This window comes from Trichosurus vulpecula, chromosome 2 (assembly GCF_011100635.1).
Source record: "Trichosurus vulpecula isolate mTriVul1 chromosome 2, mTriVul1.pri, whole genome shotgun sequence".
Lineage (NCBI taxonomy): Eukaryota > Metazoa > Chordata > Mammalia > Diprotodontia > Phalangeridae > Trichosurus > Trichosurus vulpecula.
In genome coordinates, this window is record NC_050574.1 from 250818328 (window position 1) to 250839507 (window position 21180).

The 21180-nt window shown below is 38.4% G+C and overlaps 1 protein-coding gene across 1 annotated transcript in view; it reads right to left on the reverse strand.

Annotated features, from left to right (window-relative positions):
• Nucleotides 1-20063, reverse strand: part of STAT4 (signal transducer and activator of transcription 4) — a 145245-nt gene extending 125182 nt beyond the window's left edge. Inside the window, exons 1-2 of the mRNA XM_036744944.1 lie at nt 19936-20063; nt 18584-18728 (exon numbers count right to left, since the gene is read on the reverse strand). Coding sequence (XP_036600839.1) covers nt 18584-18728; nt 19936-20063 — 273 coding nt within the window. The remainder of the gene's footprint in view (nt 1-18583; nt 18729-19935) is intronic.
• Between the last annotated feature and the right edge of the window lie 1117 nt (nt 20064-21180).

The following is a 21180-nucleotide window of genomic DNA, read 5'->3' on the forward strand; positions in this document are numbered from 1 at the left end:
AAAAAACACAGCATGTTTAAAGGTCTCTTGAGGAACGATGCAGCTTCAATTACTTATAAATTGATGGTTTATTATTTGTCATATGCAGGATTATAACATACTGCCCTTAGCCTTAAATATCATATTGAAGACTAAGGCATCTAGCATGGTAGAAGGGAGGGTTACAGCCAAAAGATGCCATCAAACCCCAAAAATAACTTTAAAGAAGTGGTTTTAATGCCATGTACACATGTATATGTATACATGTAGATAAATATGCATATGTGTTTATTTGTGTGTGTGCATGCATATCAGGGAGGTTCTGGAGTCAGCAGTTGTTAAATTTTCAGTGTATGCATTTGCACCTTGGAAACTGGCAAACATTACAAATCAAGACTTGATTTATTGTTTTGTGGATTAATTTCTTGACTTAAGAAAGTGATAGAGAAAATGTTAATTATGGTGATTAATCTTAAAAGCGTGTCTTGTGTTTTTGGAGAGTTAACTGTTAAACATTCATCAGCACAGTCCTGTTATGTCTTTTTATTATGTAGCATAAGTTTTTGTATGTTATATTTCAAAAAGTAATGTTTAGCAGTCAAATGTAACCATCAAATTTAATGAAGCAGCTTAAAATGTTTAGCAGTCACATTTTAATTATCTGAGTTAAAGGTAGGTAGCCATGATGCTTAGAACTATCTAGCCTACTTAATATTGCTAACATTCTTTGTAGACTCAGTAGAAATAGGCACTAATACCTTGGGGATGGTGGGGTGGTAGAAAGTAGTGATTCCTGATGGAAAGGCCTTTTGTAAGTGGTGACACTTGACTGAACTATGAAGACAGCTGGGATTTTAAGAAACCAAGGCGGGGAGTTAATGCATTTCTCGTGTGACAACACCTTCAGCGAGACTATGGAAGCTGGTGTTACATAGGCATAAGGGACAGTCAAAGGCAAAGATTCAGGAAAGGTAATGTCATGTGTGAGTATTAGCTATGGAGGCCAGTTTGGATAGGATTGTATGAAGGGAGTGATGTGTAATGAAACTGATGGTGAAGGGCTTTAAATGCCAAGCAGAGGAGCTTATATATTTGAGTCTAGAGAGGCATCAAGAAGCCACTGGAGTTTATTGAACAGGGGAATGCTATGGGCTGACCCATACTTTAGGAATATCACTTTATAATTTTAAATTTTATGATTTAGCATTATATAATCAAGGGCCAAATGGTATAGTGTTCATAAATGCTTAAAAGAGTTCAAAGAAAGGAAATAGAGATGTGGACCTGAGGCATTTTTGAAGTCTTTTTGGAGAAGGTGAGATTTGAGTTGGGCATTTGGCAGATGGGAAGGATTTGGACAGGTAGAAAGAAGATAAAGGTGAGGGAGAGCAACATGTACAAAAGATATGGAAATGAACTGGATATAGTGCATTTAGAGGACATTAAAGAGAATAATTAGAGATAATTAATAAGAGATTTATTAAAAGATTAACCTCCCTTCTGGCTGCGAGAAAGTTTATGTTGGGGAAGATAGGGTGAAAAGACTGTGTAGGTAAGGTGGGGGTCAAAGAATGGAAGGGCTTGACTGCCTGCTAAAGAATTTGAGATGGTAAGGCAAGAAACCATATGGTACAATGCCAAGAGTGTTGGATGTGGCATCAGACAACCTGGGGTCTATGTCTCATTTTCCTCATTTATAAAATGAGGAGGTTGTTGTATTAAATGACCTCTATAGTCACTCCTAGTTCTAAATCCTGTGATCTAAGTGTATTGCTCCTTAGAAAAATATATAAAAATATTAAAAAATTACACACACACACACACACACACGTATATATATATATATATATATATATATATATATATATATATATATATATATATATATATATATATATATAGTGGTTTGAATATCCCTGGATTATTTTTAGTCACCTTGTTTATATTTCTGACCTGAAATTTGAGCTTTATCTTTATATTGGCATCACCAACTCTGGCGTACCCATTTATTTCCAATTCAAGCACTTAAAAGCAATCAGAAACCCTTATGCTATGTATTTTAGATGTAATACTAGAGAGTTTTCAGGGTCCCTTTTGCTTTTATATTCTATGCCTAAAAATGATTACAACTTGTAGAATTACAAATCACAAAGTAGAATTCCAGAAGACAGAAGTTCTATATTATTATTTTTTAAAAAATGATTGAAGGTATCAATTACAAAAATCATGGAAGCATGTCAAAAGATGAATAAAAATATTTTTATAAAATACAAGACCCATTCCTATTAAAAACAACAGAAGCATAGAAATAAATGGAGCCTTTCTTAGAATGATAAGTAATATTTATCTGAAACCAAGAACACATAATATCTGTAATAGGGATAAACTAGAAGCCTTCCCAATAAGATTGGGGCAAAGCAAGGGTGTCCATTATCACCACTATTACTCAATATTGTACTAGAAATGCTAGCTATAGCAATAAGACAAAAAAAAGAAATTGAAGGAATAAGAATAGGCAACAAGGAAACAAAACATTCACTCTTTGCAAACAAAATGATGGTGTACTTAGAGAACCCTAGAGAATCAACAAAAAAAATTAGTTGAAATGATTAACAACTTTAGCAAAATTTCAAGATATAAAATAAACCCACATAAATCATCAGCATACACACATATGTATGTATATATGTGTGTATGTATGTATGTATGTTTGTATGTATATTACTGACAAACCCAGTAGGAAGAGGTAGAAAGAGAAATTCCATTTAAAATAACTGTAGGTAATATGAAATATTTTGGAGTCTACCTTCCAGAACAAACCCAGGAACTATATGAACATATTTACAAGACACTTTTCACACAAATACTGATCTGCACAACTGGAGAAATACAAGTTACTCATGGGTAGGCTGAGCCAAGATAATAAAAATGACAATTGTATCTAAATTAATTTATTTATTCAGTGCCATACCAATCACACTACCAAAGCATTATTTTCTAGAGTTAACAAAAAAAAGTTCATCTGGAAGAACAAATGGTCAAGTATATCAAGGGAATTTTATTTTAAATGTGAAATAGGGCAGTCTAGCAGTACCAGATTTTGAACTTTATTACAAAATGTAATTATCAAAACAATCTGGTATTAGCTGAGAAATAGAGTGATTAATCTTACTGATCCAATAGACTTGGCACAATACACAGTTGTAAATGACCATAGCAATCTAGTGTTTGATAAGCTCAAAGATTCAAAATTTTGAGGCAAGAACTCACAATTTGGACAAAAATTACTAGGAAAACTAGAAAACAGTTTGGCAGAAACTAGGCACAGACCAACATCATACACTGTATAGCAAGATAAGGTAAAATTGGTACATGATTTAGATATAAAAAGGGATATCATAAGCAAATTAGAGGAGCACAGAAAACTTACCTGTCAGATCTGTAGATAAGAAAAGAGTTTATGACCAAACAAGAGATAGAGAATATCACAGGAAGCAAAATGGATAATTTTAATTACATGAAATTAAAAAGGTTTTGTATAAACAAAACCAACATAGCCAAGATTAGAAGGAATGTAGAAAACTGGGGGGGGGGGGTGGGAATTACAGCAAGTTTCTTTGACAAAAGCCTCACTTCTCAAATATATGTGGAATTGAGCAAATTTATAAGAATAAGGGCCATTCCCCAGTTGATAAATGGTCAAAGGATATAAACAAGCAAGTTTTCAGAAGAAGAAATCAAAGCTATCAATAGTCATATAAAAATGTTCTAAAGCACTATTGAGTAGATGAACGCAAGTTAAAACAATTGTGAGGTACCACCTCACATCTATCAGATTGGCTAACATAACAGAAAAGTAAGATGACAAATGCTGGAGAGGTTGTGGAAAATTTGGGACACTAATGCACTGAAGGTAGAGTTATGAGCTGATCTGACCATTCTGGAGAACATTTTGGAACTATGTCCAAAGCTCTATAAAATTGTGCATTTGATCCAACAATACTACTACTAGGTATATATCCCAAAGAAATCAAAGAAAAAGGAAAAGGACCTATAGGTACAAAAATATTTAGGGCAACTCTTTTTGTGGTGGCAAAGAATTGAAATTGAGAGGATGCCCATCAACTGGGGAATGGCTGAACAAGTTATGATATAGGATTGAAAGAATAATTTTGCTATAAGAAATTATGAGGGGGATGATTTCAGAAAAACCTGGGAAGACTTATATGAAGTGATACAAAGTGAAGTGAGAAGACTCAGGAAAACATTGTACACAGTAACGGCAACATTGTAACAGTGATCAAGCGTGAAAGACAGCTACTCTAGTCAGTGAAATAATCCAAGACAATTCCAAAGTACTTATGATGAAAAAATACTATCTACATTTAGAAAGGGAGCTGATGAACTCTGAGTGCGGATTGAAGCATACTTTTTTTGCTTTATTTTTCTTGCTTTTTTTTAACATGGTTAATATGGAAAGGTGTTTTACATGTCTTCACATGCATGATTTATATTATATTGCTTGCCTTCTCCATAGGTGGGAGAGAGACCAGAGGGAGAAGAAAAATTTAGAGTTCAAAAACTTTAAAAAATGAATGTTAAAATAATGTATAATTATAAATTTAAAAATGGACTGAAGCATTTGAACTTAAAGCTTCTGTCTGAACTGATGACAATGCTTCATAAGCAATAAGCTACAAAGATCTAAAGCATGTGTGAACAAAGTTAGGTCTTGGAATAAAATGAAGCAAAGTTAATCTGGCACATTATTTTTGTAATGCATTTTAATCGGTCATTAATAAATAGCTAATTAGTATTAAAAACAAATCAAGCATCTCTGAGGTCAGCTACAAGGAGAGATTGTACTTTAAGGCTGAAAAGGAGAGTTTGTGGCTTTCTCAACCCAGTCCTGTGGTAGGACAAAGTAAGGAGTTGGAGGGACTTGGACACTCTTCTGGGAGCCTGATGCCACCTTCTCTCTCCTTACCTTGCTCTGCCACTACTTTTCCATCTTATCTTAGAAGATGGAACTGCCCTGACTTAAACCAAGCTACCAAGCCATCCTCAAGATACCTCTTACCCTCTCCTTCCACCCAGTCTCAAGTCCCAAGCCCTTGAGGGCACATTTTTCAACCTGGGCTATAAGTACCCCCTGCTGGATATGGAGGAGGGTCCAGTCACCTGGCTTTCCTATTGGTAATAGATGGAAGGGAATCCACAGAGCACCTTTCTGTTCTGCCCACTTTCCTCTGTTCCTACCTTACCCATTTACTACAGGGATCTAGGGAGCTCCACCATTCCTTTTCCTTCTTCTCCCTGACAGGGTCCAGGTAGACTGTTGAGAGTAATGACTGAAGAGAAAGTCCCCTTAGCTCAAACACTCCCATACTATACCAACTAGAGATTCATTTAATTAATCAAAGAGCTGAGGAGGAAAGGTAGCCGTGAAACAATCATGGTTAATGTAGATTTCAAGATACCTTTCCCTGCACCACCTCATGGGAGAATGGGTATACTTCTAGAGATCCCAAGGGATGGAGAAAACTCCAAATAAGATGCCTATAATAAACATTTTTGAAGAGATAAAATGCAAATCCTTAACTTGAAAATTGAATAATTCTGCCACCATTGCTTAGCAACCTTTCCTCCTTTGTGGTAAATGCTGTTTAATTTTATCAGCCAATGCAGATATTGAAGCAGCTAAATGGTGCAGTGGATAGAGGATGAGATTTGTAGTCAATAAGACGTGAGTTCAAATCCTTCCTCACACACTTACTAGCTGGGCAAATCACTTAGCCTTTCTGTATCTCAGTTTGCTCTTCCCTAACTTGGGACTAATACTTGGCACATACTACACAAGGTTATTGTAAGGCTCAAATTTAAAGCTCTTTAGCACTTTGTAAATGCTACCTATTTATTATTATTCTGGTGGCTCTTTTTTTTTCTAAATCAACTACCAGGGCATTGGCCCTTTTTCCTCAGTCAGTTCAATGCCTGACTAACATTTTTCTCCTTACCTCAATTCTTGTTCTAATATGAGGGGACTTCAACATACATACTGATGTTCCCTCAAATACTGTAATTCCCCAGTTCCTTGTTCTATTCAATTATCTATTCTACCTCAGCTACACACAAGTATCAATGATCTTGTCATCAACATCAACTACATGTGTTCTTGAATATTCATGAACTCTGAATTTCCCTTTTAAAAATTTTCTGAGCTCCAGTCTTACGTTACCAACTATCTTTTGGATATCTTGAATTGGACAGGTAGGCATCTCCAAATGAACATATATCCAACCCAGAACTCATGAAGCTTTCACCCTAAATTCTCCCTTCTTCTGAATTTTGTTGTTACTATTGCAAGAATGACCATCCTCCCAGTCATCCAGGCTCACAATCTCAGGATCTTCCTCAATTCCTCACTCACTCTTACCCCATACAAACAATCTGCTCTCAAATCTTATGGTTTATATCTTCACAACAACTTTTATATATGTTTTCTTCTTCCCACACTCCTAGCCCCCATGCTGGTACAGGCCCTTATAACCTCACATTCTGAGTATTGATTGTCATGGCCTTTTGGTTGCCTTTGCTGCCTCAAGTCTCTCTCCACTCCAGTTTACCATCTACTCTGCTGAAAAAGTGATTTTCTTAAATTTCAAATTTGACTGTTTCACTTTGTTAAATAGACCCCAGGAGCTCTCTATCATCTCTATGATCAAATATAAAATCCTCTGTTTGGCATTTAAAGCCTGACACAAGTGAACTCCTTCTTACCTTTCCAATCTCTACTTTTCCATGAAATCAAGTTACACTGACCTATTAGCTCTTGCCAAAACATTCCATCTCCTGACTCTATGCATTTTTACTGGCTGCCACCATGTTTTCTCTCCTCAGCTCTACTTCTTGAATTCTCTGAATTTCTTAAAAACTCTGTTCAAAGTCTACCTGATGCAAGGGGCCTTTATCAATTCCATTAATATATTAATCAATCAATCAATAAACATTTACTAAGCACTTTCTATGTGCCAGGCACTGTGCTAAGCCTTGGGGATACAAAAAGAGGCAAAAGGTAATTTCTGCCCTCAAGAAGCTTACAATCTAATAGAGAAGACAACATGTAAACAAATATATACAAAGCAAGCTATGTACCAGATGAAGAGGAAATAATTAAAAGAGGGAAGGCACTAGAATTTAAAGGGGTTCCTGTAGATGGTGGGATTTTAGTTGGGACTTAAAAGGAAGCCAGGGAGGTCAGTAGTTCAAATAGAGCAAGGAGAACATCCCAGACATGCAGGACAGCCTCTTGAGGCTGGTCAAACTAAATAATTCATTACGAGGGATCCCAGATTAATTTGTGTCTGGGATTGGATGTGGAGAGGATTTACAGAAGAGAAAATGCCTGAATAATGCAAGTTATAAGTTATGAAAGGTCTAAATTAGTTTCTAGACCTAAATTCATTTCATTATCTACCCATAAATAATGCTTTTATGATGAATTTGTCTTATTATTCCTGAAGATAGTTCTTCATGGTTTTTTTTGTTTGTTTCTTTGGTTAGTTGGTTTCTATTATATTCAGGGTATTTGAGAAATGCCCAGTGAAAGCATTGGTCAGAAGCTATGTTTGGCAACCCAGAATTGAAAGCACCTTAAGGTAATATCATACATGATTGAACCAACAAGATCTGTGAATCTTTTTAATTACTCAGTAAGGTACTCCATTTTTAATGTCAGTACTGTGGAATTATTTCATATTCAATTCTTAACCATGTCCAGGCAGATTTGTCAGAGGGCTTACTAAATGAACATGTAGTTTGTTTTGTCTATATCTATTCTTCATTCATTTCTTACTGCAAGAGTCTATCTGCAAGGAACCATGGAACTGGGCCTGACTGGTTTCCCACTTGAGGAAATGAGGCTATGTGTTCTATGTTATATAAAGTCTCAAGTGAAAAATGGCTCTTTTGTAGTTTTTGTAGTTTTGCCATATCGATAGCTTGAGAAATCATACCTCCCAGGGCAACTAGACATCTCAAACAATTGAAAGTCATCTGACATTTAAATTTTAGCTATAATAATTCTTCCTGGAACATCCCCATCTGCCAAAAATATGAGCACCTGTTAGGCCACCTAGTAGCACCCTTAATAGGATCGATTCATAGAAAGAACTGATTCCTTAGAAAGCTGAAGTTTGAGGGTCCATGGCCTATAAAAGATGAAGCTTTTATAGTAGTAAAGTGCCAGAATGAGGCACTCATATGGCAGCATGAGGCCACTGTCTTCCTTGGAGAAAACTGTTGCAGGGCTGGGTTGGGGAGAGTAGAGGGACAAGCAGGAGGGAGAGAGGGGCTCAGAAAGGAATGGGAAGAGGCCAAAGTTTAACTTTGCTTACTTCACAATTTTCCTGAGGATGAGCTCTGAATTGCCCCACCTCTAGGAGTTGAAACAGTGGTCATTAATTTTTTTTCCCATGGGAGGAAGAAGCCAGCCACATTGTTCTAGACCTACAATAGTGATGTCAAAGGATAGCCTAGGCCAGGGGTGGGAAACCTGTGGCCTTAAGACCACATGTGGCCCTTAAGTAAGGCCCTTTGACTGAATCCAAATTCACAGAACAAATCCCCTTAATAGAAGGATTTGTTCTGTAAAACTTGGACTCAGTCAAAAGGCCGTACCCAAGGACCTAGAAGGCCACATGTGGCCTCAAGGGTTCAGGTTCCCCACTCCTGCTAGGCTAACTATGCATAGGAAACAGAAGATGAGTACAATTTGAAGCCCTTTTTCCTCAGTCAGTTCAATGCCTGACTAACATTTTTCTCCTTACCTTAATTCTTGTTCTAATATGAGGGGACTTCAACATACATACTGATGTTCCCTCAAATACTGTAATTCCCCAGTTCCTCGTTCTATTCAATTATCTATTCTACCTCAGCTACACACAAGTATCAGCATTGTACCAAATGGGAGCTGGAATGGGAGCTATAGTCAGCAGTCAACTTAAATAGTGAAAGTCCTGTTTAACCTATGATTAGCATTTCTATTACAAGTTTTTCATTAAAAAAAAGAAAGTAATTGACCATCTGTTTTGATATTAACAAGGCATCATTTCTTTGTAATAGAGACCTCCAGAGATCATTTTAAAGGTAGAAATATTTTTTATCTTAAAGATCAGAATTAAAATAATTATAGTCAGACTAATGTTTGTAGCATTGCTTTTATAAATAATTCATTGTCTAATAGCCAGCACCTCAAAATACATGTACTCTACAGATGAACCCTCATGCTAATCCATTCAAAGGAAAACACATGAATCTGTAGGGTGTTAATGCAATTTTGGGTGGACTACTCAGTGACTTAGTAATATTGAGGAAAATGCATCACCCTTCTAAGAAGCTATACATATATATATATAGATAGATAGATAGATATAGATAGGTAGATAGATATAGATAGATATAGATATATAGATAGATATAGATATATATCCTAGATTTGTTTATTATCAATCCCTGAAAACAATAGTATATGCCATTTTTTTGTTGTTATTGGTAGCAGTTAACACTGCTCAAAATTCCAGGTGATAAAAGAATGTAAATTACAGAAGGAAAAACTCATTAATATTTTGAGTCAATAACACTTATCAAACACCTACTTTGTGCCAGGCACTATGCTAATTTTAAAATTGTCTTTTATGATATAAAATCTTCAGAAACACCAGATCAAAAGCAAAAACAAAAACTCTTGAAGAGATACAAAAGAAGTGTGTCTTTATCTATAATCTCTACCCTCAAGCAGTTCCATTGGAGTTTAAAGAAAGGTGTGAAGAACAAAATTGTAACTAGGGCACAGGCCCTGACCCTAGGGTGAGAAATTTGCCCCAGTGTGGGAGATTTAAAGGACCACAGAAAAGCAAGTATATTCCTCAGAGGAGGCAGAGGTGGGACCTAGTGGTATGATGTGACTTTGTTGGGTGGGGTAGAGACTGGTGTTGGAATGGAGGTCGAGCTATGTCAGGGAGTGGGTGCCACAGATAGCTTAGACTGAGTGTACCCAAACTCTGACTTGGCCTTGAGGTAGGAATGGGCTCCAGTTCAGGTCCCAGGACCCTAGCCCTTCAGTGAGAAAGTAATTCCCAAAAGCCCCGGGGAGAGGTAGGAACCCAGCAACACACTAGGGCGCCACCCCACACCACCTTCCTTCTTCTCACCCACCTATGAGGGTTGTTGCTTGTCCTTTCTGGAAGAGGATCAGGACATTAAGGAGACGATGTAATGACATTCAAGTGAACTGGACTTAAGTGAGGAAGTACTGTGCAAAGTCACCAGTCTCACTTTCTCCTCCAGAGCCATCTGGATCCAGTGGCCAAATCAGGATCAGGAGGAGGAGAGATGGCCCAGGATGTAGTGGAAGACCTTGGCCTTTTTAAGCTAAGGTCTTTAACAGGTCTCCTTTGACTGAGGCAACATCCAATTGGTGATTAAGACTAGGTAAGAAAGGAGGTAAAGCTGGCCTCTTTTACTCGGTAAAAAAAAAAATCAATCTGGGAGGGGAAGACCCTCAGAATTTCTAGCCAAAACAGAAACAATTGCTATTTACATTCATAGCCACCTCTGAAAGGCCCTAAGAAATGGGGTGAGAATGGCAGAGGCAAGAGAAAGCTTTGCATTTCCTTTTTTTTTTAAAGTAAATCATTATTTATTTATTTAATACTTTAGTTTTCAGCATTAATTTTCACAAGTGTTTGAATTACAAATTTTCTCCCCATTTCTACCCTCCCCCCACTCTAAGATGGCATCTGTTCTGATTGCCCCATTCCCCAGTCAGCCCTCCCTTCTGTCACCCCACTTCCCCCCATCCCCTTTTCCCTTACTTTCTTATAGGGCAAGATAGATGTTTATGCCCCATTGCCTGGATATCTTATTTCCTAGTTCCATGCAAACACTTTTTTTTTGAACATCTTCTTTTAAAACTTTGAGTTTCAAATTCTCTCCCTTCTTCTCTCCCCACCCACCCTCCCTAAGAAGGCAAGCAATTCAATATAGGCCACATGTGTATCATTACACAAAACCCTTCCACAATACTCATGTTGTGAAAGAAAAACTATATTTTGCTCCTTCCTATCCTATCCCCCTTTATCCAATTTTCTCCTTTGACCCTGTCCCTTTTCAAAAGTGTTTATTTTTGATTACCTCCTCCCCCTTTCTGCCCTCCCTTCTATCGTCCCCCCTTTTGGATCTCCTTCCTTCTTCTTTCCTGTGGGGTAAGATACCCAATTGAGTGTGTATGTTATTCCCTCCTCAGGTCAAGTCCCATGACAGCAAGATTCATTGATTCCCCCTCACCTGCCCCCTCCTCCCTCCCAACAGAACTGCTTTTTCTTACCACTTTTATGCAAGATAATTTACCCTGTTCTATCTTTCCCTTTCTCCTTATTGCAATATATTCCTCTCTCATCTCTTAATTTGATATTTTTTTAGATACCATCCCTTCATATTCAACTCACCCTGTGCCCTCTGTCTATATATATGTATGTATATGTATATGTATATGTGTATGTATATGTATATGTATATGTGTATGTATATGTATATGTGTATGTATATGTATATTCCCTTCAGCTACCCTAATACTGAGGCCTCATGAATTATACACATCATCTTTCCATGTAGGAATGTAAACAAAACAGTTCAACTTTAGTAAGTCCCTTGTGATTTCTCTTCCTTGTTTGCCTTTTCAGTCATCTCTTGATTCTTGTGTTTGAAAGTCAGATTTTCTATTCAGCTCTGGTCTTTTCACTGAGAAAGCTTGAAAGTCCTCTATTTTATTGAAAATCCATATTTTGCCTTGGAGCATGATACTCAGTTTTGCTGGGTAGGTGATTCTTGGTTTTAATCCTAGCTCCATTGACCTCTGGAATATCATATTCCAAGCCCTTCAGTCCCTTAATGTAGAAGCTGCTAGATCTTGTGTTATTCTGGTTGTGTTTCCACAGTACTCAAATTGTTTGTTTCTGGCTGCTTGCTATATTTTCTCCTTGATCTGGGAGCTCTGGAATTTGGCAACAATATTCCTAGGAGTTTTCTTTTTGGGATCTTTGTCAGGAGGCGATCAGTGGATTCTTTCAATTTCTATTTTACCCTCTGGCTCTATAATATCAGGGCAGTTCTCCTTGATAATTTCTTGAAAGATGGTATCTAGGCTCTCTTTTTGTTCATGTCTTTCAGGTAGTCCAATAATTTTCAAATTCTCTCTCCTGGATCTATTTTCCAGATCAGTGGTTTTTCCAATGAGATATTTCACATTGTCTTCCATTTTTACCCTGTTCTATCTCTCCCTTTATCCCTCTCTCAATATATTCCTCTCTCATCCCTTAATTTGATTTTATTTTTCTAGATATCATCCCTTCATATTCAACTCACCCTGTGCTCTCTGTCTCTCTATATATGTATATTCCCTTCAGCTACCCTAATACTGAGGTCTCACGAATTATACACATCATCTTTCCATGTAGGAATGTAAACAAAACAGTTCAACTTTAGTAAGTCCCTTGTGATTTTTCTTTCTTGTTTACCTTTTCATGCTTCTCTTGATTCTTGTGTTTGAAAGTCAAATTTTCTATTCAGCTCTGTTCTTTTCACTGAGAAAGCTTTAAAGTCCTCTATTTTACTGAAAATCCCTATTTTGCCTTGGAGCATGACACTCAGTTTTCCTGGGTAGGTTGTTCTTGGTTTTAATCCACCTCCATTGACCTCTGGAATATCATATTCCAAGGCCTTTGATCCCTTAATGTAGAAGCTGCTAGATCTTGTATTATTCTGATTGGGTTTCCACAATATTCAAATTGTTTCTTTCTGACTACTTTCAGTATTTTCTCCTTGATCTGGGAGCTCTGGAATTTGGTGACAATATTCCTAGGAGTTTTCTTTTGGGGTCTTTGTCAGGAGGTGATTGGTGGATTCTTTCCATTTCTATTTTACCCTCTGGCTCTAGAATATCAGGGTAGTTTTCCTTGATAATTTCTTGAAAGATGGTATCTAGGCTCTCTTTTTGTTCATGTCTTTCAGGTAGTCCAATAATTTTCAAATTCTCTCTCCTGGATCTATTTTCCAGATCAGTGGTTTTTCCAATGAGATATTTCACATTGTCTTCCATTTTTTCATTCCTTTGGTTCTGTTTTATAATATCTTGATTTCTCAAAAAGTCACTAGCTTCCACTTGCTCCAATCTAATTTTTAAGGTAGTATTTTCTTCAGTGGTCTTTTGGACCTCCTTTTCCATTTGGCTAATTCTGCCTTTCAAGGCATTCTTCTCCTCATTGGCTTTTTGAAGCTCTTTTGCCATTTGAGTTAGTCTATTTTTAAGGTGTTATTTTCTTCAGTATTGTTTTGGGTATCCTTTAGCAAGTCATTGACTTGTTTTTCATGGTTTTCTTGTGTCATTCTTATTTCTCTTCCTAATTTTTCCTCTGTTTCTCTAACTTGCTTTTCCAACTCCTTTTTGAGCTCTTCCATGGCCTGAGACCAGTTCATGTTTTTCTTGGAGGCTTTTGATGTAGGCTCTTTGACTTTGTTGACTTCTTCTGGCTGTATGTTTTGGTCTTCTTTGTCACCAAAGAAAGATTCCAAAGTCCGAGTCTGAATCTGAGTGCATTTTTCGCTGCCAACTACTTGACCCTTGAGTTTTTCATCAGGGTATGACTGCATGTAGAGTAGAGAGTACTTTGTTCCAAGCTTGAGGGCATGTGCTGTTGTTTTCAGAGCTATTTCTATACAGCAAGCTCTGCCACACCAGTGCTCCTCCTCCCCCAAGAATGGCCAACCAGGACCTGACTCAGATCTTAAGTAGGCTCTGCACTACTGCTCAGATCCGCCACTTAATTCCTCCCACCAAGTGGGCCTGGAGCTGGAAGCAGCTGCAGCTGTAGTTCTGTAGCTGCACCCCCTCTGCTGCCCCCAGGGCGGTAGCCAAATGGAGAATTCCTTTCACTCTGTCCCCCGCAGCTTTTCCCACTAACCTTCTCTGTTGTCTTTGGTGTTTGTGGGTTGAGAAGTCTGGTAACTGCCACAGCCCACTGATTCAGGGCAGTAGGGCCTGTTCCAGCCGGCTTCCAGTCTGGTTGCTCTGGGCACAGTGCACACTGGGCTCTGCCCCGCTCTGCTCCCAGCTCTGTGCACGAAAGACCTTACCCAGTGACCATCCAGGCTTTCCTGGACTGGAGCCCTGCTTCCCTCTGTTATTTCGTGGGTTCCACAGTTCTAGAATTTGTTCAGAGCCATTTTTTATTGGTGTTTGGAAGGTCCTGGGGGAGAGCCCTAGACAAGTCCATGCTTTCCGGCTGCCATCTTGGCTCTGTCCCCCAAGCTTTGCATTTCCAATCTAGGTTATTGAGTCTGTTTGTCTTTGTTTTGTTTCCCTAGCTTCTCATACTTCCCAGTATGGGGGCAGGAATAAGGGACTAGTTAAAAGTATAAGGGGCCACCTGAAGAGTGGTTATTCTTCCCCTTGCAGAGGAATGTAGGGAAGGAGAAATACTCAGGCCTTTGAATGTCCCCCCAGCTTAGCATGAGAGTCTACCTTGGCCCGGACACATCCAGTGGGCAAGCTAGGGATAGGATCCATCCCCTGAGCCTAGGGTCATGGACCCTGCCTTCATGAGAATGCCTCTGCCTCCTCTGTCCCTGGAATTTTGCCATCCGTGAAAATGTAGCCTTTTGATAACTGCTTAAACATTCTCAAAGAGCAAAGAAGAGAGGCTAGACATGAGCATGAAGGCCAAGATACACCAAAGGCCCTGTTTAGCTTCTTGGCCTCTGTCCTGGGACCAGGCACTTCTTATAGGAATGGGTCTGTATTCCCAGGATGTGGTGGAAGGAGTTGGCCCATTTTAACAACCGACTAAAAGAATCTGGGTGAGAACTTAAACCTGGGTTCTAACTCCTCTTCTGACACCTGCTCCAGGTCTCTGTTTTCTCCTGTGTAAAATGAGGGAGTTGGAAAAGGTGGCTTGTAAAGTCCCAACTCTAAGAATCATGTCAGCTTATGAAATTCAGGCTCCATCTGACTTTAACTTAGACTCAATTTCATTAAGAGCTGAATGAGACTTCCACCGTGAACTTGGGAAAGTCACTTCTCTCCAGGGCCTCACAGTACGGATTTGGACAACCTTACCTCTAAGGTCCCTTCCAGTTCTAAGATGAAACAAGTCCTCTTTAAGCCCCCTCTCACAAAACATGGATCTGATTGCTTTGGGGGTTACCCCACCAGTCCTACTCCACCAAGAATCAGGCTTCTTGGATGCCCAACATAAAGAAACAAACTAGCTTAAGACCTAAGCATCTAAGTGTTGTGCCAGCTAAGTGTTGGACTTGAAGCCAGAAAGATCTAAGTTTAAATCCTACCTCAGACACTTAATAGCTGATCCTGGACAAGTCATTTAACCTCTTCCGATGTCAGTTTCCTCATGGCTACCTCTCAGGGTTGTTGTGAGGGTCGAATGAGATAACATGTAAAATGTTTTCTAAATTTTGTTGTTGTTCAGTCATTTTCAGTCATGTTCAACTCTTCATGACTCCATATAGGATTTTTTTGGCAAAGTTACTGGAATGATTTGCCATTCCCTTCTCCTTGTAAAGCTTAATGATCTATATAACTGCTAGCAATTGTTATTATGGTTTACAAGAATTAGCTTAAATAGGAATCTACCAAATGGCCCGATTTCTCAGGAGAAGGAAAAGAGATCCTGCCCATAGTCAGCCATTTTCATGTTGGGGTCCCTGTCTTTCACCATGGGGAAATGTCACCATCTCTTCACCAGTAACTAACATCACAGTCACCTTAGGATGCCTTTTATGCCACTTGCTTGGTTGCAGTTTGGGACAGATCTGGGGACCTATTCTGGTTGCTGGAGCTAGGAAAGATTTCACAGATGAGATAACACAAGTGTTGGGTTTTGTATGATGCTTAGGTTGGATATGCAGGAAGAAGGTGGGAATACATTCCAGACTGGGACAGAACACGGGTCCAAAGGTAGGAATGATGGATGGCATAATGTTTAGAGAACAGTGCACAGACCCACCAGAATAGAGCAGTAGTAAGGTGAAGGTTCTAGGAAAATTAGCTTGGATGAATTAGAACATAGAAAAAAAGCATTGCCATGTGCACAGCAGAATGTAAGAGAGGATTCAAAACATACAGCAATAAATTTTCATTTCAAGAAAGCCTATGTAATAAATACTACACATTGTATTCAGAACTGTCCATCTTTTCTTTGCCTCCTTGTGAGTTTTCCTTTGTTCTCTGCTATGCACTTTTTACTTTCTTCTTTTTTTCCCCCTTCTTCCTCCCTCCTCTCCCAGGAAGGCTACAATTAAGTGTGGGGATATATATAAACATACACACACACACACACACATATAGCACACACATGTATGTATGTATGTATACATATATGTGTGTATACATATATACACACGCCACATGCATACATGTATATATACATACACACAAACCTCTATAGACATACGTATACACAGTTATATACACATACATATACGTAGATATCTATAACATGCGCATGTATAGACATACACATTCATGTGAATCTATGTAAGACTGTACTCTCTTTGTTTGTCTCAAACTTCCCTCTTTCTTTTGAGGGCACCACCATCCTTCCAGCCACCTGGGCTCAGCACCTCAGAACCACCCTCCCCTCTTCCTTCTCCCTTTTCCCAAATATCAAATCAAAAGTTGCAAAATTCTATTAATTCTGCCTACTCAACATCTATCACATTAGTAACCTTATCTCTGCTCATGGAGCCTCAGCACTAGTTTCATCTCTAGTCTAGACTATTTTAATGGCCGCCTGATTGGTCTCCCTGTATCACCTCTTTCTTCTCCAATCTATTCTTTTCCAGTCCAATTGATCCTAAAGTATAGATCTGACTACATCCCCCCCTAGAGTGACAAGAAGCTTTAGTAATTCCTTTTTAACTCTTGAACAGAGCACATATTCCTCTGGGTTTCAAAGCTTTTCATAATCTGATTCTAACTTTCCTTTCCAGGCTTGCTGTACATTACTCTTTCTGATACAGCCTACATTCCTGTGTGATCTTGGCCAAGTCACTTAACCTCTGTTTGCCTCAGTTTCTCCATATATAAAATGACGATAATAATAGCTCCTGCCCCCCAGGGTTGTGTAAGGTTAACGGGATATAAGATCTTCCTCACCCATTAATAGGCCTTACCTGGAGCCCTGATGCAGAGCCAGTTAGGCTCTGGGCCACAGGGATTTCCACACCTGATTTCCAAGCCTCTAGGCTGGGTGAGCCTTTGATTGGAAACAGTATATATTGTATTGATTGATGGGAGAGGTATATGCAGAGAGAGAAGTGGGAGGAGAGAGGAATTGCCTAGGGGAACTTGCTTGTGGGGAGGCTTGACAGAAAGGATGCTTGAGATGTCAGTGCTCCCTGCATTAGCAATGAGTACCATGCTAATAGATTCTGTTAGCCTGTTACAAATAAATATTTTGGTTTTGTCTTCGAGGAAGAGAGTTTATTATATTTTGCAAACCAACCCTGGAAATACATGCGCATATTTATAGCAGCTGCTATGAGCATCACATTGGTGTTACAGGTTGTCATGAGGATCAAATGATATAATATTTATAAATGCCTAATATAGTGCCTAGCACACAGTAGGCACTATGTAAATGCTAGTTGCTGCTGTTGTTATTCCAGCCAAACTGGTCTGTTTGCTGTTCTGTGAATAAAACATCCATCTCCTTCCCTTATGCCTTTGCCCAGGCCATCTCCCATGCCAGGAACACCTTCCTCATTTATGCCTCATAGAATCCTTAGTTTCCTTCAATGATCATCTAGCTGGCTTTTCCATCTTTGTTGTCCTTCACTGTATTTCTGCCTCTTCTATAAACACATTCAAGACTGTGATGTTAGAGTCGAAGTTTAGGGACTCCCCTCTCCTCGACAATGAAAGGAATTGGTAATAAGAATTCTTGCAGATCTCTAGCCTCACACTTCCACTTCCTAGCTGTGTGACCCTGGACAAGTTGCTTAACCTTTGTCTGCCTCTGCTCCTTCAACTGTAAAAAAGGGATAATAATAGCATCTGCCTCCCAGAGTTGTTGTGAGGACCCAATGAGAAGGTAGAGTTTCTAAAGAGATTTACAAATCTCTTTAGAGATACATTATTTCTTGGCAAAGTATTACAATAAATGCTAGTATTACATAAATGCCATATAAATGTACAATAACAATATTCGATCTTTCCTGGCACATATCAGTTCTTTCCCTCAGCTCTCTCTGGGAATATAAGAAACATTAACTTTATTTTATCCTGGGCCTTATCCTACCTCAGGTTGGTGCTATCTAGCTAGCTACAGCCACATGCCATCAATTAGATGCACAAAAAAATTAAGCTGATAAAATAAATTTAAAAAATAAAAGTCAAGTGCAAAACCACATGTGTGTTACATCATGGAATCCCAGTAAAATTCCATTCAAAAAACCACTTCCGACTTTTAAACTCACAACAACACTAAATCCAAATTCCCATCAGGAGAAGTAGGGTAGATGCTCTCACCTGAAGTAGTTTCCTGATTCTTTTTAAATTATGTATCAAAAGCAGGTTCTTCTCTTGGGCAACCCGACCCAACTGCTCATCCAGTTGCAGTAGCAGGTTTTGCAAGAGAATCATTGCCATGGTCTCATTGTTTGAAGCTGCTTCCCTGTTCAAAAGAAAACTATGGTTAGATATTATTTAGCCATGATTGAGTTTACATAGGCTGCTTGGCACAACAGGAAAACATCAACTCTTTTTGAAAAATTCATTTGCTTAGCTGCTTGCCTTTCATAGAATTTTAAATTTCACATCAGGTAGAAAAAAGGTTAACTACATTTGATCATGTCTCCTTTATGTTAACACTATGGCAGGCCATCAATGCCACAAGACAAAAAGAAGCAGCCAATGGGACCCTCAGATAATGTATTATAGCACCTGACCTCAAGCCCAACTAGCATAATAATGTACTAAATATGGATAACAATCACGGCATCTTAAATAATTCTTTCCCCCAGGCAAATAAAAAAAGTCGAAGAATCAACATTAAGAGTCTTTTGTAGTTTTAGGGGGAAAACATGTCAGGCCATTGACCATTTTTCCAAAGTTTTTTTCTTTTCTTTCTTTTTCTCTTGCCTTTTCAAAATTGCTCCTTAAAATGAGGTGAAGGGTCTGCATTTTGCTAATTAGCTAACTATAGCTGGGGCAGCTAGGTGGTGCGGTGTCTAGAGTCAGGAAGACTCATCAAATCTGGCCTCAAACACTTCTTAGCTGTGTGTAGCAGGGCAATTCACTTCACCCTGTTTGCCTCGGTTTCCTCATCTGTAAAATGAGCTGGAAAAGGAAATGGCAAATAGTTCCAGTCTCTTTGCCAAGAAAACTTCAAATGGGGTCATGAAGAGTCAGACATGAATGAAACAATCGAACAACAGCAAAAACGATAGTTAGGTGAAAGCTGGTTTTCAGAATCCCCTTATCTGTCCTCAAGAAGGCACCAGGCTTTAGGAAAATCATGTACTTTATGAGAAAGTATATGATTTCCTTGTCAAATAATATTCGTGCCCAACAATAAAAAAATCAATTTTTTTATTCTTCAGTCTTTTAGCAAGCAAACCACTGAGGCAATTATTCAATTTTGTCTTGAAAATTAAAGCAGTTGGAATCTTGTTGCTATTAATTTTCTTTACATGTTGGATGAAACTCTCAAAAGACAATATACCACATTTTAAATAAGTGATAAATATTTTTAAAGCTTAAAAAGATGCAACAAATTACATTTTCAGAGTTCACAAACAGGCCATACCAGAAATTCATATGGATAGAAAACAAAGCCTTATGTATCAATCTCTAAGAACAACAAAAATGTTTGAACCTACCAATCCTGGCCTTCAATCCACTGGGCCAGGAGATGTCGAACTTCCATGGGGAAAGTATCATCATAGAATTGATCTACTTGCTCCAAAAACTTGATTTCCAGTTGTTGAACTTGATTCCACTGAGACATAATCTAAAAGAGATGGAAATAGAATTTTATTGAAGGAAAAACCAAGATGGCAAGAGTAAAGGCAGGAACTTACCTAAGCTCTCCCAAATTTCCCTCCAAACAAATTTAAAATAAAGCCTCAAAATGAATTCAGAAGTAAATATAGTTTTATTTGAATTTTTAAATTTGAATCTTGTCAGGGCATTTTCTCTGGCTCCCCACCCCCATCCCCCCACTCCCGTAATACTCTCCTTCCTCAACCCTAGCTACTATCTTCCCTGGCTTCCTTTAAGTCCCAACTAAAATCCCATCTTTTACAAAAGACCTTTCACAATCCCTCTTAATTCTAGTGTCTACCCTCTGTTAATTATTTCCTATTTATTCTGTAAATAGCTTGCTTGGTATGTATTGCTTCCTCTATTAGATTGTAATCTCCTTGAGGGCAGGAACTTGTTCGCTGCCTCTTTTTGTAACCCCAGTTGCTTAGCATCGAGCCTGGCATACAGCAGGTGCTTGATAAATGTATATGGATTGATTGATTGAATTTTTTCAATAGTTGTGACATATGACTTGTCCCACCTCAAATTTTGAGAAGAGTCACACATTCTTATTTTTGGCAACAGTCTCTTTTCTTTCCATTTTTACTCCTCTATTTAGGAAGATAGAAATACTTTCAATACAGAGATATGAATAGTCCACTTAAGCCTGATGGCAGACTCTTTACCTGAGTCACCCCAAATTCATGGAACAACAGCCTTCATCTACTAGCCCCCAAACCACATCCTTCCCTGCCTTCAATTTGAAGTTTAATCACCAACTCCTCCAGGAAGCTTTCACTGATTAAAATCAACCATCTAATATCCTCTCTACTGCTCACACTTAAAATTATTGTCTTTGCCAATATGTTTATATTCATTTTATAGTTTTCTCTCTTCTTCCCATTGTATGATTTTAGACTCCTTGATGGTGATCTAATTCTATCCAACAAGCAGTTGGGAATGTATTGTTTCTTTTTTCCCCACCGAAGTCTGAGTTCCATGAAGAATTTCCCTGTTTTTGGTCTTTCCTTTAAACTGTCAGCTCATTTTGCCTGTATATTTTCCCAGCTCTTGTTTCCTCCAAGTCTCCGAATATCAAA